The 19,999-nt window shown below is 40.9% G+C and overlaps 1 protein-coding gene across 2 annotated transcripts in view; it reads right to left on the bottom strand.

Annotated features, from left to right (window-relative positions):
• Positions 1–19,999, bottom strand: part of PTPRG (protein tyrosine phosphatase, receptor type G) — a 790,321-nt gene that overhangs the window by 45,115 nt on the left and 725,207 nt on the right. For both annotated transcript variants that reach the window (XM_027863786.1, XM_027863787.1), the window contains one exon: positions 12,478–12,569. In XM_027863786.1, the coding sequence (XP_027719587.1) occupies positions 12,478–12,569 (92 nt within the window). The remainder of the gene's footprint in view (positions 1–12,477; positions 12,570–19,999) is intronic.

The following is a 19,999-nucleotide window of genomic DNA, read 5'->3' as shown; positions in this document are numbered from 1 at the left end:
TAAAATTTAATTTAAATATGTTAAGTATTTTAAAAAACATGTTCATGGGCCCCATGTTAAGAACCTCTGCTCTAAGGACACAAGAAGAACAGAAACCATTATGGGGGTTAAGGGAAGAACAGAGGGGACATTGGTCGAAGCTAATGAAGTCATCCTTACATCAGCATGTGAGGCTCTAACAGAGCAGCTCAGCTCCCCCTCCCCACCGCATCATCATTTTGCATGGCAGCCACCCTCTCCAGTGACCCTTCTTGGAGATGTATGCCTTGTGCCCGTACTGAATTTGTTCTTCCTGGGTTATTGACAAGCCAAATTATACTGCACTGTGTGCTTCAAAACCTTAAAGTATGAGACCTGCCTAATAAAGGAAGTCATTAGCTGTGCACAGGTGCTCCAAAGAACAGGAGCAAAGAGACGCAAAATTATCAGGAGGAACGCTTTACCCACGGCAGATGTAATGAATTTCGGGCACACGCCAACTGGGCACAACGGTGCGAGAGGGCAACCACCGTGGTTTTCCACAAAATGTGCAAAGCCCAGGGAGAACAAGGAGGGAGGCACTCTTAATGTTCATCAAGCATTTCCTGGGATGATCCCCCTCCTCTGTTCCCGAGGGGGGGGAGAGGGTCTTGTTCTCATCAAAGGAAGATAAGCGAGGAACAAAGGAGAAACCTCTGCTCAGAAGACTCGTGGTCCCTTCCCTCATTTCTCTTTCTTGGAAGGTGTAGACAGGCTGCTTCATAATCTTTAGCTTTCCTAGTCACCACCTGGAAAGGCTTTTTTATATATGTGTGTGTATATATATGTGTGTGTGTGTGTGTGTGTACCACACACATACAAACATATACACATGCACGTGTATATGTATATTCACATGCATTTATATTGGCAGTTCCCGTGTGTCTCTTCTGTTACCTTCAGAAGCATTTATTAAGTGCTTACTATGTGGGAAACAGTACACTCGGCACTGGGGAGATACAAATAAATCAATTATTTATTAAACCCTAAGTGGTAGGCACTGTGCTAAGCTGCTAACACTGAAGATACAAAGAAAGGCAAAAAGTCCTGTGTGAAACACACACATTTACTCAACACACATATGTTCAGTCGTTTTTAGACACATCTGACTCTTCTAGACCCCATTTGGGATTTTCTTGGCAAAGACACTGGAGTGGTTTGCCACTTCTCATTTTACAAATGAGGAAACTGAGGAAAACAGGGTTAAGTGACTTGCCCAGGTTCACACAGCTAATAAGTGTCTGAAGCTGGATTTAAAGTCAGGGAGATGAGTCTTCCTAACTCCAGGACTGGTACTCTATGCACTGCATCACCTAGCTGTCCTACACACACACACACACACACACACACACACACATCTCACTTTGTAGGAATTTTTTTTATGCTGTTTTGAGTAATAGAAAATGTACAGTTTAATGACAATGCTACAGTGGATGAACCAGGGCAGGAAAAGCCAGGGAGGAATTCTTGAAACATCTGAAAGGAAGCTCTGATTTTACTCTTCTTTCTGTGACCTCCCTGTACAACGTTAGCACATGAGAGGCCGTCAGTATAGCATAAGGGGAAGAGAGAAGGACAGAGGCCCAGGAGAGACCTAAATTCAGAGCTTGTCCCATTCATGGACTAGTCTGTGTCTATGGGTAAATCATGTCACTGTTATCAACCTCCTACTTCTTCACCTGTGAAATAGAGATGATAATACTTCACAGAGTTGCTGTAAGGATCATGTCAATCCAATAAGCATTTATTAAGCATCTGTGTGAAGCACTGTCCTAGGTGATGGTGATAGGGCTACAAAGACAAAAACATATAATTCTGGCCTTCAAGCATCTTACATTCTACTGGGAATTAAAAGGGATCACGTTAAATAAAGCCCTCTACAAACCTGAAAGATTTAATTATCAATGCTGATGACAGTATTAATGCATCACTAATGCTCTAATAGCAGTAAGGAAGCCCAGTAGGGCAGGAGTGCAGGCAGTCAGTTGGTGAGAAGTCTACACCACACAGACTATAATCACTCAGAACTCAGGAACATGCCACAAAGGGCTGCTGCCAAGGGTAAGATAGACCAGATGTATCTCCATGAATATGGCAGGGAAACCATTCCCAGCTCCTCTATAGCACACACCTGAGATTGCTAACAAAGCTATTTCCCATCTGCCTCAGGAAACAACCTCATGCATTACAAAGTCTCCCCGTCCTTCTAGGTTCATGTGTCTATACTTAAATATTGTCCCCATATCCCTGGGAGGCCGAATTCTGCTTAGATTTGTTCTTAGCTACTAGCATGACTGTTTTTATCAATCAATCAATCAACCAACATTTATTAGGTATCTGGTAGGTGCCAGGCACTGGGAACATAAGACAAAAACTAACAGTCCTCCTAAAGTAGCTTCCCTAATAGCCTCTTATTGCTTAGATAGTAAGTACTTTCAGCTTTATTTTCTCCACTCTAAATCTGGAGGGGAAAGAGGAGGGAATTACATGATTTCTAAGGTTCCTACCAGCACTTCTCCCCCACCTCCTTCTCTTTTGGGTCCAGACTTCTGAGTTCATCATGTGCAGGACTTTCAGTGTGTAAAGTCTTTCCACTTGGAAAGGAAAGAATAAAAATGGCTAAAAGTAGTAAAGGAACACCCAGCAATTATTGATGAGGTCACATCAGTTTCTCTGAATGAATTATATCCGAGGGGAAGGGATGGAGAGAGAGAAGGAAGGAAGGAAAAAAAGGGAGGGATGGAGGAAGGGAAAGAAGAAAGGAAAACAGGGAGGAATGGAGGGAGAGAAGGACGGAAGGAAAAAAGGGAGAGAAGAAAGGAGCAGAAAGAAGGAAGGGAAGGAATGAAGGGAAAGGAAGAGGGAAAGAGGAAAGGAAAAAAAGAAGGGAGGAAACAGTGTTGGAGAAAGGATTCTTGCTCAGGCATTGGTTGGACCAGATGGCTTTTGAGGTCTCCTTTGACACAGAGAAGCTCTGATTGTTATGACGTTATAAGAGTGCATCATAAAGTTACTATCCTGAGTTTTAATTTTTCATATTTGTAGAGATGATGGACTCTGAGATTCCTCTTCCTTTTATCTTCAGCGGACTAATAGATGACTGTGGATTTTCACCCACGTAAATTTTCACCTACCACCATTTCCACGTGGGTGAGGAAACATTACTCTGCATTTCATGGAATCCTTTGGTTATTTTAATCACTGACAGCCACTCAGACTAGGACCTCTTTTGACCAATCTTGTACACAGCAGGATAATTGAGTTTTTAATTGTTCTGAAGCACATTTGGGCTTTATATTTACTGAGCCCTTTTCACTACTCTTATGGTGGTAATGAACAGTTTTACTATATTTCAAGACCTCTACGTGAGGATAATGACATATGACTAATAGACGAGGTTTTCCATGATACTTAACCTCATTTAAAGACTAAAAGACAGTTGCCAATTTCCCGTCAGTAACGAAGGCTATTTCCATCCATAATTTTGGTCACTAGACTCATATCTCCCTACTGAGTAGGGTAGGGTATGTCTATAGAGGAAAAAAGAACAACACAATGTGGAGTTTGGGTAACTGGAATTGTTTGGAGCATGAGTGTTAAGGGGCTGGATGAAAATGCCTACACTAGCCAATCTTGGGACACTTACCTCATTAATTCATGGACCTGTCACTTCATCCATGTACATACTCCTATCAACACAGAGCAAAACCTCTCTACAGTATCACAGAATTAAGAGTTGAAAGGGACCCTAGAGGTCATTAGGTCTAACCCCTTAATTTTATAGAAGAATGAGGACCCAGAAAAGTTAAGTGATTTGCCCATAGCCACAGAGGTAATAAGTTTTAAAAGCAGGATTTGAACCCAAAACCTGACTTCAAATACAGCACAATTTCTACTGTACCTAACCCTCAGTGATGTGTCTGAAAAATTAACCACCTAATGATAGAGGATCATGGTTTTACAGCTGGAAGGGACTTGAGAAGTCAAGTCCAATTTTATCATTTGACAGATGAGGAACCTAATGCCCTAGAGAGTGTGGGTGACTTAACCATGATCATAAAGGTAGCAAAAGGGCAGAGCTAGGATTTAAACCCAGGTCTTCTGAGTCTATGTGATTTTCACGGTATTAGTGGTGAAGTGTCTATAGTGCCAGGTCTGGAGTCTAACTGTGTGAACTGGACAATTCATTTAACTTCTGTTTGCCTCAGTTTCCTCAACTGTAAAATGGGGATAATAACAGTATCTGCCTCCCAGAGTTGTTGTGAGAATCAAATGAGGTTATATTCATAAAGTGCCTAGCGCATAGTAGGTACTTAATAAATACTTATTCCTTTTGCTTCCCTACCCTGCTTAAAAGTTACCTTGTTTTGCTCCAATAAAAGTCCGACATACTATGAGAGGGGCATGGTGATTTACCATACGGTAGCACGGTCATCTAAGAATTAGCCTAGTTAATTTCTTGATTTAACTCAATGAGGTGACTTTTAAAGATATCTATGATGGAGGAATCTCTGAAAACAAGTATGAATTCTTCCATAGTTGACTTTGCCCCCACAAGGCTGAGGCAACCAGGTATATCTCTAGCTAGTTTTCATGACTTCATCTTGATGGAGTGTTACCATGATGCCTTTTCTGTTGTCTAAATCAGGCTGGGGCTGGTTCTGTATGCAAGTATGTGAGGCAAAGGAAGAGACAGACTTTAGGTCAGCCAAAATGAGTCACTCAACATGGTTAATCCGATTCTCTGTTATCAGAAACCCTTGGTTAGAGTTGTCACCTCTGTTTAACTTTTCCAATTAGGAGAATGACAGAAAACAAAGAACATTCATTAATAATATTAAATATCATTTCATTAAAGCCTGGGGGTTGCTTTTGTCCAAGGTGCCTCATTTTGCCTCTAGGATAATGCCATCGGTGATTCCTGACAGGAACACGAAACTCACTTTGGATGCCCATGAGATCATTTTGTATACCACTGGCTTTTCTTCACCAAAATTGGCATTTCCAATTTAATGTGATTTTAATAGGTGTTAAAAAAAACCCTATTAAGGTGACATTGACAGATGGGGAGTGTGTTGTAAATTCACCTGTGCAGCACCTTGGAAATAGCTTCAGATAGGGTCTTATGCAAACTTTAATGTCCTAGTGGAATGGTTATGTTTAATTTTATAATTCACAGGCAACCACAGATGGGGTGCCAAATGAACATGGGAATTTCAGAATTAGAAAAGAAAACACTAGAAGTTGTTTATGTTTAGAACAGAATGATGGTCTCAGAGGTTAGAAACTGGCTATATAACAGTCTGTGAGAGAAAACTGGAGTCAGCGACTATCCTGGAAGTAGAGGAACAGACCAAGGAGAGAGCATAATATCATGGTAGATAAGCAGTGTGACGTAGCGGTCCTGGAGACAGGAAGACCTGGGCTCAAGTCTGCCTCTGGTACGTCCTAACTATGTGAGACCAGTCTCAAAGGCTACATGTTACCGAGAAATTGCTCGCCTGCATTGTCCGAGGGAGATTCCTCACCAGTGAATTCTCTATCCCAGGGAAATCAAAGGTCCTGTTCTCATACTACGTTATGGAAGCTAAAGGTTAAGCTGGTTATAGAGAAGACTCCTTGGAGAAGCTATTGCCATCACCCCATTACCTTGGCTCTGCTATGTAACCTTAGGAAGAGTTAACTTCTCTAGCCTCAGTTTCCTCACCTATAAAATGACAGGGTTCAACCTGATAACCTTTGCGGTCCCTTCGAGCTCCAGATCTATGCTCCTGTTACTAATGGTTCTAATAAGAAACAGCTGGCACTCACATAGGACATAAAGGTCTATGAAGCATTTTACATTGTTTGATTCCCACGACAACTCTGTGAGGCAGGGGCTATCATTACCCTCGTTTTACAAATGAGGAAACAGAGGTTAAGGAGCTCATTCAGGGTCACAGAGCGAGGCAGCATCTGAAGTAGGATTCACACTGAGGTCTTCCTGACGCCAAGTCCTACGCTCTGTCCGCTGGGCTATCTCACTGGTTCTGGGGATGGGTTTGAGCTACAGCAAAACTGTAACAGAAGAGTCAGGAGAGACCAAGAGTGGAGCTTTGGGAGATTGGGAAAACTTCGAGTTCAGGGATGGCGTATGCACGCGTGCGTGCGTGTGTGTGCTCAGCTCCTTCCTCTTACTACTTCACACTGACTTTGCTGCTCATGAGCCCTATCTTCTCAGAAGAATGGAAGCTCCTCAAGAACAGAACTGTTTGGTTTCCATCTTTTTTATTCTCAGTGCCCAGAACAGTGACGTGCACATCACAGGCTCTTAGTCAACACTGGCTGAGTTGAATGGTAGCCCCATGACCCCAAGCAAAAGGAGACTCCAATAATTAAACACACACACACACACACACACACACACACACACACGCACACGCACACACAGCCTTGATTTCATTCCTTGAAATGTTTCCAACGTACTAAAGAAACAAATCTCTTTATATAAAAAAGTCATTCTGGGGGCAGCTAGGTAGTGCAGTGGATAGAGCACCGGCCTTGAAGTCAGGAGGACCTGAGTTCAAATCCGGCCTCAGACCAAACACTTGACACTTACTAGCTGTGTGACCCTGGGCAAGTCACTTAACCCCCAATTGACTAAAAAAAGAGAAAAAAAAAAGTCATACACACACACACACACACACACACACACACACACACACACACACCCTTCCCTGCCCCTACAGAGTGCCTGGCACACAGCAGATGTTTAATAAATGCCCTGCCTTCTCCATAGAGGCCATCTCCTGGTCTCTCAGCTGCTGATGCCATCCCGGGCAAAGTTTCCTTGTATCTACCTATCTCTCTATCTATATCAGTGCCAAGTATATAGGATACATGTACACATGTGTGTACGCACGTTCTATCTCCCAGTTGAATGTAAGCCTCTTGAGGACAGGCACTGTTTTGCCTGTGCCTTTGCATTCTCAGTGCCCAGCATGGTGCTTGGTATTTAGTAAAGAAAGTAAACCCTTGTTGACTGACTGGATGAAAGGAAAACACAGGATACTCCATGGAGGTGGCTAATGACTCCAGAGTGACTTTCTTCTTACAGCATGGGAGCAGATACCAGCCATAGCCTTCTGCCATTGAGGCTGATTTCAGCATTCCACATGTGGCTTGTGAAGCCCACTAAAGGCCCATGCAGAGAATTTGGATAGGAATAATAGCTGACATTTACAGAGTGCTTTAAGACTGAAGAAGTCCTTTATACTCATCTCATTTGAGCCCCACAAATGACTTGTGGCAGGTACCATCCACTGTGTAGATGAGGAAACTGAGGCACAGATAAGTAAAGTGACTTTCTCAGAGTCCCAAGTCAGGAAGGGCAGCAAAGTGGATAGAGTATTGGGCTTAGAGTCAGGAAGACCTGAGATCAAATCTGGCCTCAAATACTACTAGCTGTGTGACCCTGGGCAAATCATTAACCCTGTTTGCCTTAGTTTCCTCGTGAGAAATGGCAAACCACTCCAGTATCTTGGCCAAGGAAAACTCCAGATGGGGTCACAAAGAGTCAGACATGACTGAAAACAACTGAACAACAACATAGTTAGCAAGATGAGGAAGATTCAGGCCTTTGCCTCCAGTCCCTCCTGGGCCTGATTCCCCACCCAGCTCTTGGAGGCTTCTCTACCTAGGCCTCCATTGAAAATCTGGGGCTTCTGAGATCTAAAACCAACCCTAGTGATGTTTAGCTGGGGTCCAGAAAACGGTGTTGAAAATATTATGCATATTACCCCAGCATTTCTTTGTTTCCATGAATGTGTAGTGATCCACATGAGGCATTAATTACATCACCAGTCAAGGGACTATGGAAGGAAATGTCAAGGACGTCTCTGAATTCTGCCCAGAGTAATTGAGACCATTGGCCCTTAACAAATCACCAGGGGTCGGGGCTCAGCTGGATGAGGCTCCAGTCTCCTGAGTGTGGAGGCTTTGCTAGTCAGGGTTTAGCTCAATCAGTGTTAATTGTATCGGAGGGCCTCCCCTAAAGAGCTCGTTGGAAGGACGACCTGCAGCCTCATCCCCTAGCTTATTTCTTAAACCTCTGATCTTCCTAATGTGATCAATATGTCGCCCATCCATGTTGCTGGTAAGCCTCCGACTTTGGAGTGAGAGCTCTAACAAATGCACCTCTGGAAACTTGAAGGATTATGGCCAGGAAGGAGAGAATGTCGTTCTCTAATGCTACAATGAATTCAGTGATTCAGGAAGCACAGATGATTCCCTTCCCTCCAAGAGACTCTTTGCAAAAGAGAGTGAAGGAGGAAGAATTTATTTTAAAGGGGTTGAAGGTGAAAAATTAGTCTGATGCTTTTCTCATATCATAGCAGCAGTGCTGTCTGTTGGAAGAGGGGCTGGGGCTATTCCCGTCGATTCAGAATCTGCTAATGGTTATGATGTCGATAGTTTAAAATGCTGCCCTCCCATATTTATGAAACAATAATAATCCACATTTATAGATTTGTCTTTGTTTATATAGCATATATTTTTATATAAGGTAATTAAAAGTTCTTTTATTATAAAAACTCTATATATTTAAAACAGTTCTTAAAAGAACTTTCTTTATTAAAAATCCCTTGAGGTAGGGAATGTAATCACTACTCTTTCCATTTTACAAATGAAGAAACTGAGGCTCTGAACTTGGATGGGAAAAATTGTATTTTTATCTCTATATAATTGGGTTCATTTGCAATCCTATTTTATATTTTATGCATTTAAAAACATAATACTGAGAAGAAGTCCATAAGGCTTTTACCAGACTGCGCAAAAAGTCTCAGGCCCTAAAAAGGTTACGAATCCCCACTACTGAAATACCTCAGTTTCAACCCCATTAATCTGGGGTCTGATAATCTGGGGGTGCTGGGTTGAAGAATCCCTCTGGAAAACTGTAAAAACAAATTCGCTGGGAAAAACTGCGAGCCAAGAGCCATATTAGCCTAGAACAGGGGTCCTCGCCCATTTTTGACTGTCAGGTAAAGCCTATGGATCCCTGCTTAGAATGACACATTTTTAAAACCATGCATTTTAAAATGATATATTTAAAAAATTATAACTGAAGAAAAAGTTAAATTTTAGTTAGAGTATATTGAAAATAAAAAGAGTATTTTTTTCCCATTCAGGTCCATGGGCTCCCTTAAATAAATTCATGGACCCCAAGGTAAGAGGTTCTGCCCTAGAGAAAAAGCTAAGCTCTATTTCAGGCACTGGTTAATCAGGCCTTTACATTCAAACAACAAATGTGATCACTGCAAAGCATTTTTTTAAATTAAGATTTAGGATCCACTCCCAGTGCCCATGATAAATTTCAATTACATTCTGCAACATTATTAAGACTCTTTTAAAAAGTGGATAACTGAGAAGTTTTACCAAGTGAGACTACCCAGAGGGGGAGATTTAGGCCTTTTCTACTGTAGATTTCATTGGTTTTCATTACTCCTGCCTCACTGTCCTTTTGAGGATAGCAGATATTTTTTTACCTGCTCTGAATGAGGTATACCTTTTCAATCAAGAGAAGATGGGGAATAAAAGACCAAGAACAAAAGCTTCCTTAATAACCCTCCTCCCCACTTCCAGTCGCACTAGCACCATGACACTAACAGAGAATTCAAGCTGGGAGGGAAATGTTGGGCAATAGAGCTTTGCTGCTTGAAAAAAAAAATAAAAGAAGAAGAAGAAAGAAAGAAAAAAGAATAAGAAAGGAAGGAAGATGAAACTAGAAAGAAGAGGCCTCAGGTTTGTTAGCAGCAATATTTCTGATGCAGAAAAGCCCATTTTAAGTCAGATCAAGTATACAGAGGTGTAGATGATTATTTTGAATAATTAAATGGTGTCAAAACCAGCTGTGATGAATAGCACTGGGGTCTCAATTCATAAATAATTGAGAAGCTGGAGTTGCATTTGATCGTCCTGATCAAATCCTGCTCTCTGGAGGATAAATGTTTGTCCTGAATACCATCAACATTGTTAAATGCCTCAATATTCCTGCTCAGTCATCCAGCCCACAGTCAATTGAACTAAATCACTTTTAACACCACACACATTTACCTTCCTCATGAATACAAAATGTTTGACTTACACCATTTTCTTTGTGCCGGAATAGGTGCCGTCTTTGGTTAGCGTCTGCTGGCTGGCGATAAATAATTTAGACCCTCCCACTTCTCCCAGAAAGTATGTGAACCTCGATGGCTTTCTACTACCTTTTTGTTTCATTCCACCGATGCAGGGAATGGAGTGGGGAAGAAATGGCTTCACATGCCTGTGTGCCCTGGGCCTTCCCCTCTCTAACCTCTCCAGCCTAATACTCCTCATCTGTGAAATGAGGGGCTTGGGCCAGATGGTCTCTCGGGGCCCGTCCAGCTCAAAATCTGTGCTCCTACCACCTACTTATCCTGCCTAACTACAAGAGTTTTGAGAGGAACGTCTACTTCTAAAGCCATGATTTTATGATTACAGATTTTAGAAAATGGTTGTGATTCACTTTACAGCACACTTGGAAACAGTGTTGCCTTTGTGACTACCATTGGTTATACCTGCCTTTCCTTGAAGGATGCTTATGTATAAAGCTAAAGATCTTTGTTTTTCATCTTACTCTCTAGATAAGACATTCGCAAAATATTTATGGTTTCCTAAAGCTCGGCTGTATCCATTGACTCATTAAATGCATCTTGGGGGAGGAGGCAAGGCATCTATGAGTGTCCCCATTTTACAGATGAGGAAACTGAGAAGCAGATCAGTCTCCTCAAGTGACTTGGCCAGGATCACGTAGCTAGTTATCAGCAAGGCGGGGAGGATGGGAGACCTTGAGTTCCAGTCAGCGTGCTTCCAAAGTCAAGCTTCTTTTTGGAAGAGGACAATCTGTTTGTTTAACAGCTCATTTACACCCTGTCATTGATGCCCTGGCATCGGCTCAAAAGCTGACAGAGGACTTCATGCTACCCTCCACCTTGTTCTCAACCTCTCAGTATCTATCATAGCCATAAGCCTGTGCCTTCATTTGGAAGAGACACGCTCTTTCCTGTTGGTGCTCATAGATGTCCCTGGAAGAAGGGGTGCAAGCCAGAACTCGCTTTACTCTAGAAGGCAAGAGCCAGTCTGGGGATGGCTACTCAAGGCTGAAGTCTGGATGAAGGCAGAAAAGTTCATTTCCATTCTGCTCCCTTTTCTAGTCAACCAGAGGCCCACTCATTCATTGGACAGCTTATTCGTCAGTCCATGGAGGCTGGGCTAATGAGCCAGGAAGCCGGGGGCCAGTCCTGGACTGGACACTTCCAAGACATGTGGCTCTGGGCAGACCACTTAACCTGTGAAGAGCCTCCATGTATTCATCTGTCCAACAGGGAGGAGACGTATTCATACCCCGACTCTGACACTCAGTTGCTGTGTGACCTTGAGCAAATAACCTAACCTCTCAGTGCTCTAGACAGCTCTCTAAGACTACAAGTTGCAGAGAAGATGCTGACCTGCATCGGTGGATGAAATTTCCTCACCTGGGATTCCCTATAGCAATAAATCATAGGTCCAGGTTCCTATCCCCTGTCACTATCCATGGTAACAAGGAATGGCTGGATGAGTAGGAGAAGGGAGAAGGATCTGTTTGGAAATTAGGGTAATGTAAAAACAAAAGGTAAGACTGTTTTTTTAAATGAAGAAACAATTTACATTGTGAAAAGGATATTATTTTAAATTCTTACAACAGTAATAGGCAGTAAAAGGGGAGAGATATATGGAAATTAAGGTGATATAAAAACAAAAAGATATCAATAAAATAATATAACACTTTCAAAAATTAAAGAAACAATTTAAATTGTGAAAAGAATGTTATTTTGAATTCTTAAAAGAATAAAACTAGCTCACAATTATATAGTGCTTTCAGGTTTGCAAAGTCCTTTCTATACACTGTCTTATTTGATTCTTACAAATAGCCCTGGGGAGGGAGAGGCAGATACTATCTCTGTTTTATAGATGAAAAAGCTGAAGTTCACAGTGGTTCAATAATTTAACCATACATTCTCAGGAAGTCTTGAATTCAAATTTGGCCTCAGATACCAGCTGTGTGACCCTGAGTAAGTCGCCTTACATCTCTCTCAGTTTCTTCATCTGTAAAATGGGCACCTACTTCCCAGGGTTTTGAGTTTTAAGAGACATTTGTAAAGTGCATTGCAAAACTTAAAACACTATGTAAATGCTAACTATTAATATTCTATTAAAATAAATATGTACCCTAAACATAAATATTGTATTTTAGAATGAATTCATTTAAGATGAATTTTTAAAAATGAATGATAAACATGATGCTGAGGAGTTCTCTCAAAAGTATCCTGGAGTAAAACAAAGCAAAACAAAACAAAACTCTACCCCTCAAAGCCCAAACATGGGTCAGTTTCCTGGAAGCTCAGCTCTGGTTCTGAAACCTACCTCAAAGTCTTCGGAGAATCCGTGCTGGTTATTAGAATAGAGCTCACTGATATGTTTAACAAACTGCTTGACAGGAATGGCTTCCATGTCATCTGTAGAAAAGAGAAGACATTCAAAGTCACACGCTAATATTTCCATAAGGTGCAATCTCATGAATCAGGGCCACATTTTTTTAAAAAAGCAATTTCACTCAATTCAATTCAACCAACATTTATCATATGCTTACACTGTTCAAGGCACTTTGTAATTTCCCTGCCAAATTCAAATAGGGTCTGGTTGTGTTAGCCAGGGCAGATGCGCCTATTCTAAATCTTCACATATATTTGAAATTGAACTCGGGCTGTGTGAGGCCTCTTAGAGCCTCTTAAGTCTATTGGCCCGGGATTTGGGGGACTTGGGTTTATATCTCACTTCTGCTTACTTCCTGTATAACCCTCAGCAAACCACTTCCCTTCTTTCTAGAATTTACTTGGTATCACTTTGTGCAAGTTTTGTATTTAATTTGATATGTATGTTTTGGTTTCTTCCCCCAACAGAATGTAAGCTTCTTCAGTTTCCTCATCTGCAAAATGGGGGAGTAGTGCTGGGGCCCTTTCAGAAGGCTTTCTCCTAATTCTTAGGGCCCTCTCTCTTTTCAAATCGCCCCATTCTGACTCAGCTGTGTACATGTTCTATCCCAAAGCTCTCTGAGGACTGGGCTGTTTTCTTCTGTTTTTATATGCTGAGCACATTACCTGGAGTGTAATAGGTACTTAATATAAGCTTGTTGCATTGAATCAAAATTGAAATCAAAGGGGGACCTAAGTAAATTTTCTACTTTTTCCATCATTCAACGCATTTTTCTCTGTTAAACTTCCATACCACATTTTTAAATGAAAAGTGACCTTCCTGGGGATGTCTCTTTGCTGACTAATTTTCTGTAGCCCAGACATGACATTTTATTAGGTTCTCTAATGTAAATTCCCTGTTCAGTGGGGTCACCTTTGAGTATAGAGCAATTACATCCTCCTTCCAATCTTTGAAGTTGGAGCTGTTTTGCACCCACTTGCAGACACATGGCATTGTACCAGCTGGCTTCTGAGGCCAAAAAAAAAAAATTGCTCAAATTTTTGATCGAGGCAGCTGTGCCCGTACGATGCCAAACAACTAGTCTGACTAAAGTAGCTGGATCTTTTGAAGTTGTCAGGACCTGGGAGTGGGTTCTAGAAGACCATACAACCCAATCCATGGTCACTTGCTTCATTTTGAAGGGCCAGTCCTAGGCCTCATGGTTCTCATTCAGCTGTTATACCTGTTTTATGTTAAACATGGATTTATCCAATCTCATTTGGCACTGTAGCACTGCCGAAAAGCCCACTGCTCACCCCCGGGACCTCCCAATTTCCTCCCTCTTCCCTCAATATTTCTTTTTAAAAAATATTCTATCGGATTTTGAAGATAAACAGCAGACATGATATTTACTTTATTCAGAGTGAAAGATCTTTGGCAAACGAACAAACATCTAAACTGTCACAGATGCTTTTCTTAGCAAAGGGTATGAAGAGATGTATGTGTAAATGAGGTCCTACTTTGGCAAGAATTTCATAGATCCAGGCCTGACAATCTGATTTCTCTTCATTCGGTGACAGTTACCATTGACTATGTCATTACTACTCCACTTCCATTCGAGAGAGCAAAGCTCTGGGGCGGCTTTTTGCATCTATTGACATTTTCAAACTGGAATCATTCTTAAGGGGAAAATCACTTGTCTCTTTCTACTTCGTTCAAGGAAGGCAACAGTATGGGCTTCATCCAAGTGGTTATCGGAAATGGGATTTGATCAAATGTGGAGTGCAAAATGTTTGCATAAGAAATTAAAAACTTAATCATTTAGGAAATCTGCCTAAAGATGAACTTCCTAAAATCACTTAGAAGTATTTTCCAAATTTGAGGCAGGCGCTTACATACACCAAAAATCAGATACGCCCAAGAAATCCCAGAATTCCAAAATGGACATGACATGACATGTAGTAACAAAATAAGCTGAGCCAAAATGTTCCCCTCAAAATATTTAGCAGGGTGGAGGGTGGAGGGAAATTTCCAAAACAATCCCATCGCTTCCTATAAGAGATATTGGAGTAGACAAGAGGCATGTAGAGACAGCAAATGGTAAAGAAAAGGACTCAAGCTAAGGGCAAGAGAGGGTCAACTTGAGAAAGCCTGTTGACTATTTAAAGATAATCAAAGGGCTATTGCAATTCCTTCCCTCTTCAGCTTCCCCTCCTAAGGTTCCCAGCTTCCTCCAAAGCTCAGCTGAGCTGGCACCTCCTACAGGAAGGTTATCTTTATCCTTCCAGTCGCTGGTCCCTTCTCGTTAGAAATTACTTGGTATCACTTTGTATATATTTTGTATTTAATTTGATGTTTACATTTTGGTTTCCCCACAATATAATGTGAGCTTTTTGAGGGGAGGAACTGACTTTATTTTCTTGCTACCCCCAGTGCCTAGTGCAGTACCTGGCACATAGCAGGTGTTTAAAAATGCTTGTTGAATCAATAAAAAACAAACAAAAGATAATCAAAGGATAAACCATATCTGTTCAAAGAACATTTTTTTTAAAATTAAATTTTATTTTTTATATTGTTAGGCATTTTTTTTCTCCCTTCCATCTCTTTCATTGGGAAAAAAAAGAAAAACACCAAACAAAATCCTTCTAACAAACATAAATAGCTAAGCAAATCAAAGTCCCTTGTTGGCTATACCCAAAAGTGTACGTCTCATTCTGCATATCTAGTTCTTCACTAGAGTAAAGAATCTTAAGGAAAAAAAAAGCAATCAACCAACCAAACAAACAAAACCAACCTGGAAAGAAATCCACCATGTCAAAAGGTATTAACTTGGTAAACATTTGACTGCAATCTGCAGTCTTTTGTTATCTACTAGGCACTTTTTTCGCTATTTGCTTAGAAGTGGAGGGGACATTATTGCTGCCATGAGGGGAACTGAGCAATTTAATAATTTAATATATTTTCTAGGGAGGTCCATTACTAATACTAGGTGTTCCTATTATGACAGCCCAGAATCCAGGATTTCTAGTGAATTCAGAGACAAAATGCAGGTTTAGGGTTTAGAGTTTGGAGAAGAAAAAAGTCATATCCATTTCACGAGTTATTTATCAAGCAAGAACATATATAAGTTTTAAGAGTTACTTATTTTAGCAAGAATATTTCCTGGGTCACAGTCCATTCTATAGAATCACAGACCCTCAGAGTTACAAAGGATCTCAGAAGCAATCTTACCTGACCCCATACCCGCATCGGCACCTCCCTCTACAGCTTCCTAAAGAATGGTCATCCAAGCTGCCACTTGAAAATATCTATTGATAAAGAACTCATTCATTCTCCTTTTGGACAACTCTCTTAAGAAGTTATATTTTACATGGAGCTGAAATCTGCTTCTGTAACTTTCACCTATTAATCTTCATTTTGACTTTGGAGATAAAAAAAAAAAAATCTACCGCCTTCTCCCATACTCCAGCCTTTGGGCTACTGAAGAAAGCCATTGTACTCCCCTCAATACTTCTCCACACCAGGTGAAACTTCCCCACTTTCTTCTACTGATCCCTGCATGGATTCCGGTCCTCTCATCATCCCTGGTTACCTCCATTTGGATGCTATACAGCTAATTAATATCTTTCTGAAAATGTAGCATGCAGACCTGAAGCCAACACCCATATGGGACCTGACCTAGGCACACAGGGCACAGCCTATACCCTCTCTCATCTCGGATGCTACAAAGGAACGCAGCCTCACATGGCAGCTGCCTTTTCACACTACTGACTCATGTCTGGTAAAGCTTAATGTCCACTAAAGTCTTTCTTACATGTTTGGCAGCTCCATACAACCTTTCATTTATTGATGTAATTGTTTTTTTAAACCCAAGTTTTAAAATTTTTTTGAAGAAATATTAATGGAAAATGTTTACAAAAGCTGAGAACATTGATACACTTACAATCCATGATTCAAGGAAAAGTATCAGTAATGGTCAACTCACTGTCCAAAGGCAAATATTCCCAGACATCCATCTGCCCACCATCTCTATCTATGGTTAGCTTTGCTTCCGCTTTCCCCTTTTCTTTAATCCAGCCTACACACAGCTCCCAAAGCAATCTTCCTAAAACCCAGGTCTGACCACGTCACTCCCCAAGAAGCTTCACTGGCTCTCTGTTGCCCCTAGGACAAGATACAATTTCCTCAACTTGGCATTGAGGGTCTGTAAAGGGCTGGTTCCAGCTCACCTTTCCTAACTTGCTTGACATTTCTTCCTATTTATACACTTTATATTCTAGCCATCCGGCTCATGGTTATTTCCCTGAATTTGGAATTTGATCTCCTGTTCAGCATTTTTGCACAGGGCCCTTTCAGAATCTTGACCTTCCTTGACAGCTTAGTTGAGGTACTGAGTCTTAGGAGAAACATTTCCTGCTCTTTTCAGTCAATATTCTCTCTCCTCAAATTACCTGGTATTCACTTCTCTGCATTCAGTGTTGTATTTTCTCTTTATAAGGTGAGCACCCGGATGACAGGGAGCATTTAATTTCTCTCGCACCCAGAGTAATACTTTCTATGTAATTTTTGTTGCTGCTGCTGCTCAGTCGTTTCAGTTGTGTTCCATTCTTTATGATCCCATTTCGGATTTTCTTGGCTAAGATAATGGAGTGATCTGCCATTTCCTTCTCCAGCTTATTTTATAGATGAGGAAACTGAGGCAAACAGGGTGAAGTGACCTGCCCAGGGTCACACAGTTACTAAGTGTCTGAGGTGGGATTTTAACTCAGGCAGATGAGTCTTCTGACTCCAGGCCTGGCACTCTATCCACTGCACCACCTACTTACCCTTTCTATGTAATAGGAACTTAGAATTAATGCCTATTGAATTGAATTAGATTCTTGTCTCCCTGCTTACCTTTGTCTGGATGCTCTACAGCTTGTTAACATCCTTAAATTATGGTGCTCAGTTGACCATTCTGATCAATTTAGTGCTAACAAAACATGAGCAGAAACTCCTGTCCCGTTACAGAAATTTGTTAAATAGAATAAATTTGTTAAATAGAATTTGTTAAATAAATTTGTTAAATAGAATGTCATAAAATGACATTTTTATCGAAGGAAGACTAAAATGTACCCCTTTCAGGACTCCCAGAAGCAAACAGTGAGATAGCATATTGCAAGTTATAATAAACTGTCTAAAAAATGCTTTATTGACTAATATCACTCAGCAGACAATTCTGGATTCCTGCTTTCAATCAAAGTCAGTGAAATTCAGAAGCTACCCCATTTTTTAGCCTCTGGAAAGATGACTGAAATGAATCAGAAGCCTAATAGATATTCTTTTTGTTGTATTCTTTTAAAATAAGCCAGAAATAAAAGGGTAAAATGACTGTAACTTGTAGGTATTACAAATAAGAATGAGCAGATGGCTAATATGTTACTTTATATATTAGTTTTTAATCTGGTAAATCATGAGGCTCTAAGTTATTTTCCCTTGGAATCTTTTCTGTTTTTTTAAAGTACCTCAAACACATTCTTCAAGGTCTATAATTTAAGGATATAGTTTTGGGATGTATCATAAGATAGTCTTTATACCATATATAGGACCACAAGCTTGAGGACGAACCTCCTATTTGGGTGGGCTGGATAGAAGGGAATGGCAGATGAATTGGGCTCATCCCTATAGCCTATTTCCTCCCCACCCTAGAACCTTAGACTCTACCCTTGGACAGAGGGCTTTGAAAGGTGAACTTTCACCTTATTTTCACCAGAACTATTTTCCACCAGAACTAGGCCTAGTAGAGGCCTCTCCCTCTTGCCCACCCAACTGCCAGATTCCCATATGTGTTGGCTTCCACACGTAGAATGTGGCAAGGACTTTCTTGTTTGCTTATATCTGTATCTTCAAAACGTAGCACATAATAAATGCTCTACTTATCTATCCCTGACATGGGAAGGTGAAGAAATTGTTTTATATTATCTGGCAGTGACTGCTGAATATATCCAATGGATCTAATCATCTCTGGAGAATCCACCAGACAAATACTCATTTAACTGCCTACTGGACACTCAGCCCAGATCTAGTGATAGAGGAAAAGGGATATCCTATAATCCCTGCCCTCAAGGAATTTACAATTGAATAAGGGAGATGAGATTAACATACATCAAGCAGCAGTAAGACAAAACCAAATGAAGTGCTAAATTATGTGTTACAGACATTTAAACTATGACCAATGAAGACTTGAGTGCTCACAGAAGGTTTAGTGAATCTGGGTCTCGAAGGATAGGCAGGTCTCAGATAGAATTTGGGGAGAAGGCAAGAGTTTCCTGGTGAAGAGAGTGACATGAGGCAAGAATGATTCTGGCTTATTCCCAAGGCAGTAGATTCCGAGGCAGGAGGTGCATTACTAAGTGAATCATTCAATCCAGTAATGTTACAGAAGGCTGTGCTCCTGATTCTTTGGACTTTCTCTAGAACGCTTCAGAAACCTCTTCACTCTGGAAACTCACTCCACCTCTGGACTTCACACATTGCAAATACCTTCCACCACTGTGGCCACTCTCACTGTTTAATTGGTTCTTCCCAGAACCTCCATTTCAATGGATGGATGCCCAGGCCTGCCATTTTCCCCCCTCCCCCATCTTTAGCTTATTTATGCTTTGTCTTCCCCCTTGAGAATGTGAGCTCCTTGAGGGCAAGGATTGTCTTTCTGCTTTTACTTGTATTTCTAGTGCTTAGTACTGTGCCTGGAGTATAGTAAGTGATTTGTAAATACTTGATACTTGAATGATTAGTTCTGTCAATGGTAGGACATAAGATTGAAAAGGAGGGAAGTAAGGAGAAGTACCAAGGGTGCTAACAGTTGTGTAAAAAATGCCAGGGAACCAAGCAGGGCAGTTTAGATGTGATATAGTTAGAAAGAGGGAGTCACTGAAGCTTTGGGCAGAAAAGCCATATGATAATAAGCATTCTTAAGGCCTTCAGTAAAACAAAGGATGGGCTAGAGAAAAGACTGGAGAAAGGATAGTACAAGGAGATGACTGACAGAATATGGTGGCTGACTAGATGATGGAGGATGAAGAGAGGAATAACTGAGATTTCAAGTATAGAAACTTGGGGGCTAGAGAATGGTGACTGGTAAAGCAAATCTGGGAAGAGCTGGTACAGGGGGGACATTATTGCATCTGGTTTCTACGACCACGTTGAGCATGAGATACCAGCAAAATAACCACATGGAAAAGTCCAGTATGCAGATGGAAATTAGAAAGTAAATCAGCTTGAGATTAGAGAGAGAAATTTAGAAGTCACAAGTTCAGTTGATCACACTGGATCACAATTCTAGAATGGAAAAGGATCTCAAATGCTATTTAATTCAGACTCTCATTTACAGATACAGAAACTGAGCCTTAGGGAGATAGTTAGCCAACAACCATTTATTAAGCACTTATGATGTATTGGACACTGAGTGACTCTTAGAATTATAAAGAAAGGC

The sequence above is a fragment of the Vombatus ursinus genome, unplaced genomic scaffold (genome assembly GCF_900497805.2).
Source record: "Vombatus ursinus unplaced genomic scaffold, bare-nosed wombat genome assembly UNPS02014773.1, whole genome shotgun sequence".
Classification (NCBI taxonomy): domain Eukaryota; kingdom Metazoa; phylum Chordata; class Mammalia; order Diprotodontia; family Vombatidae; genus Vombatus; species Vombatus ursinus.
This window is presented reverse-complemented; position numbering and strand designations above follow the sequence as displayed.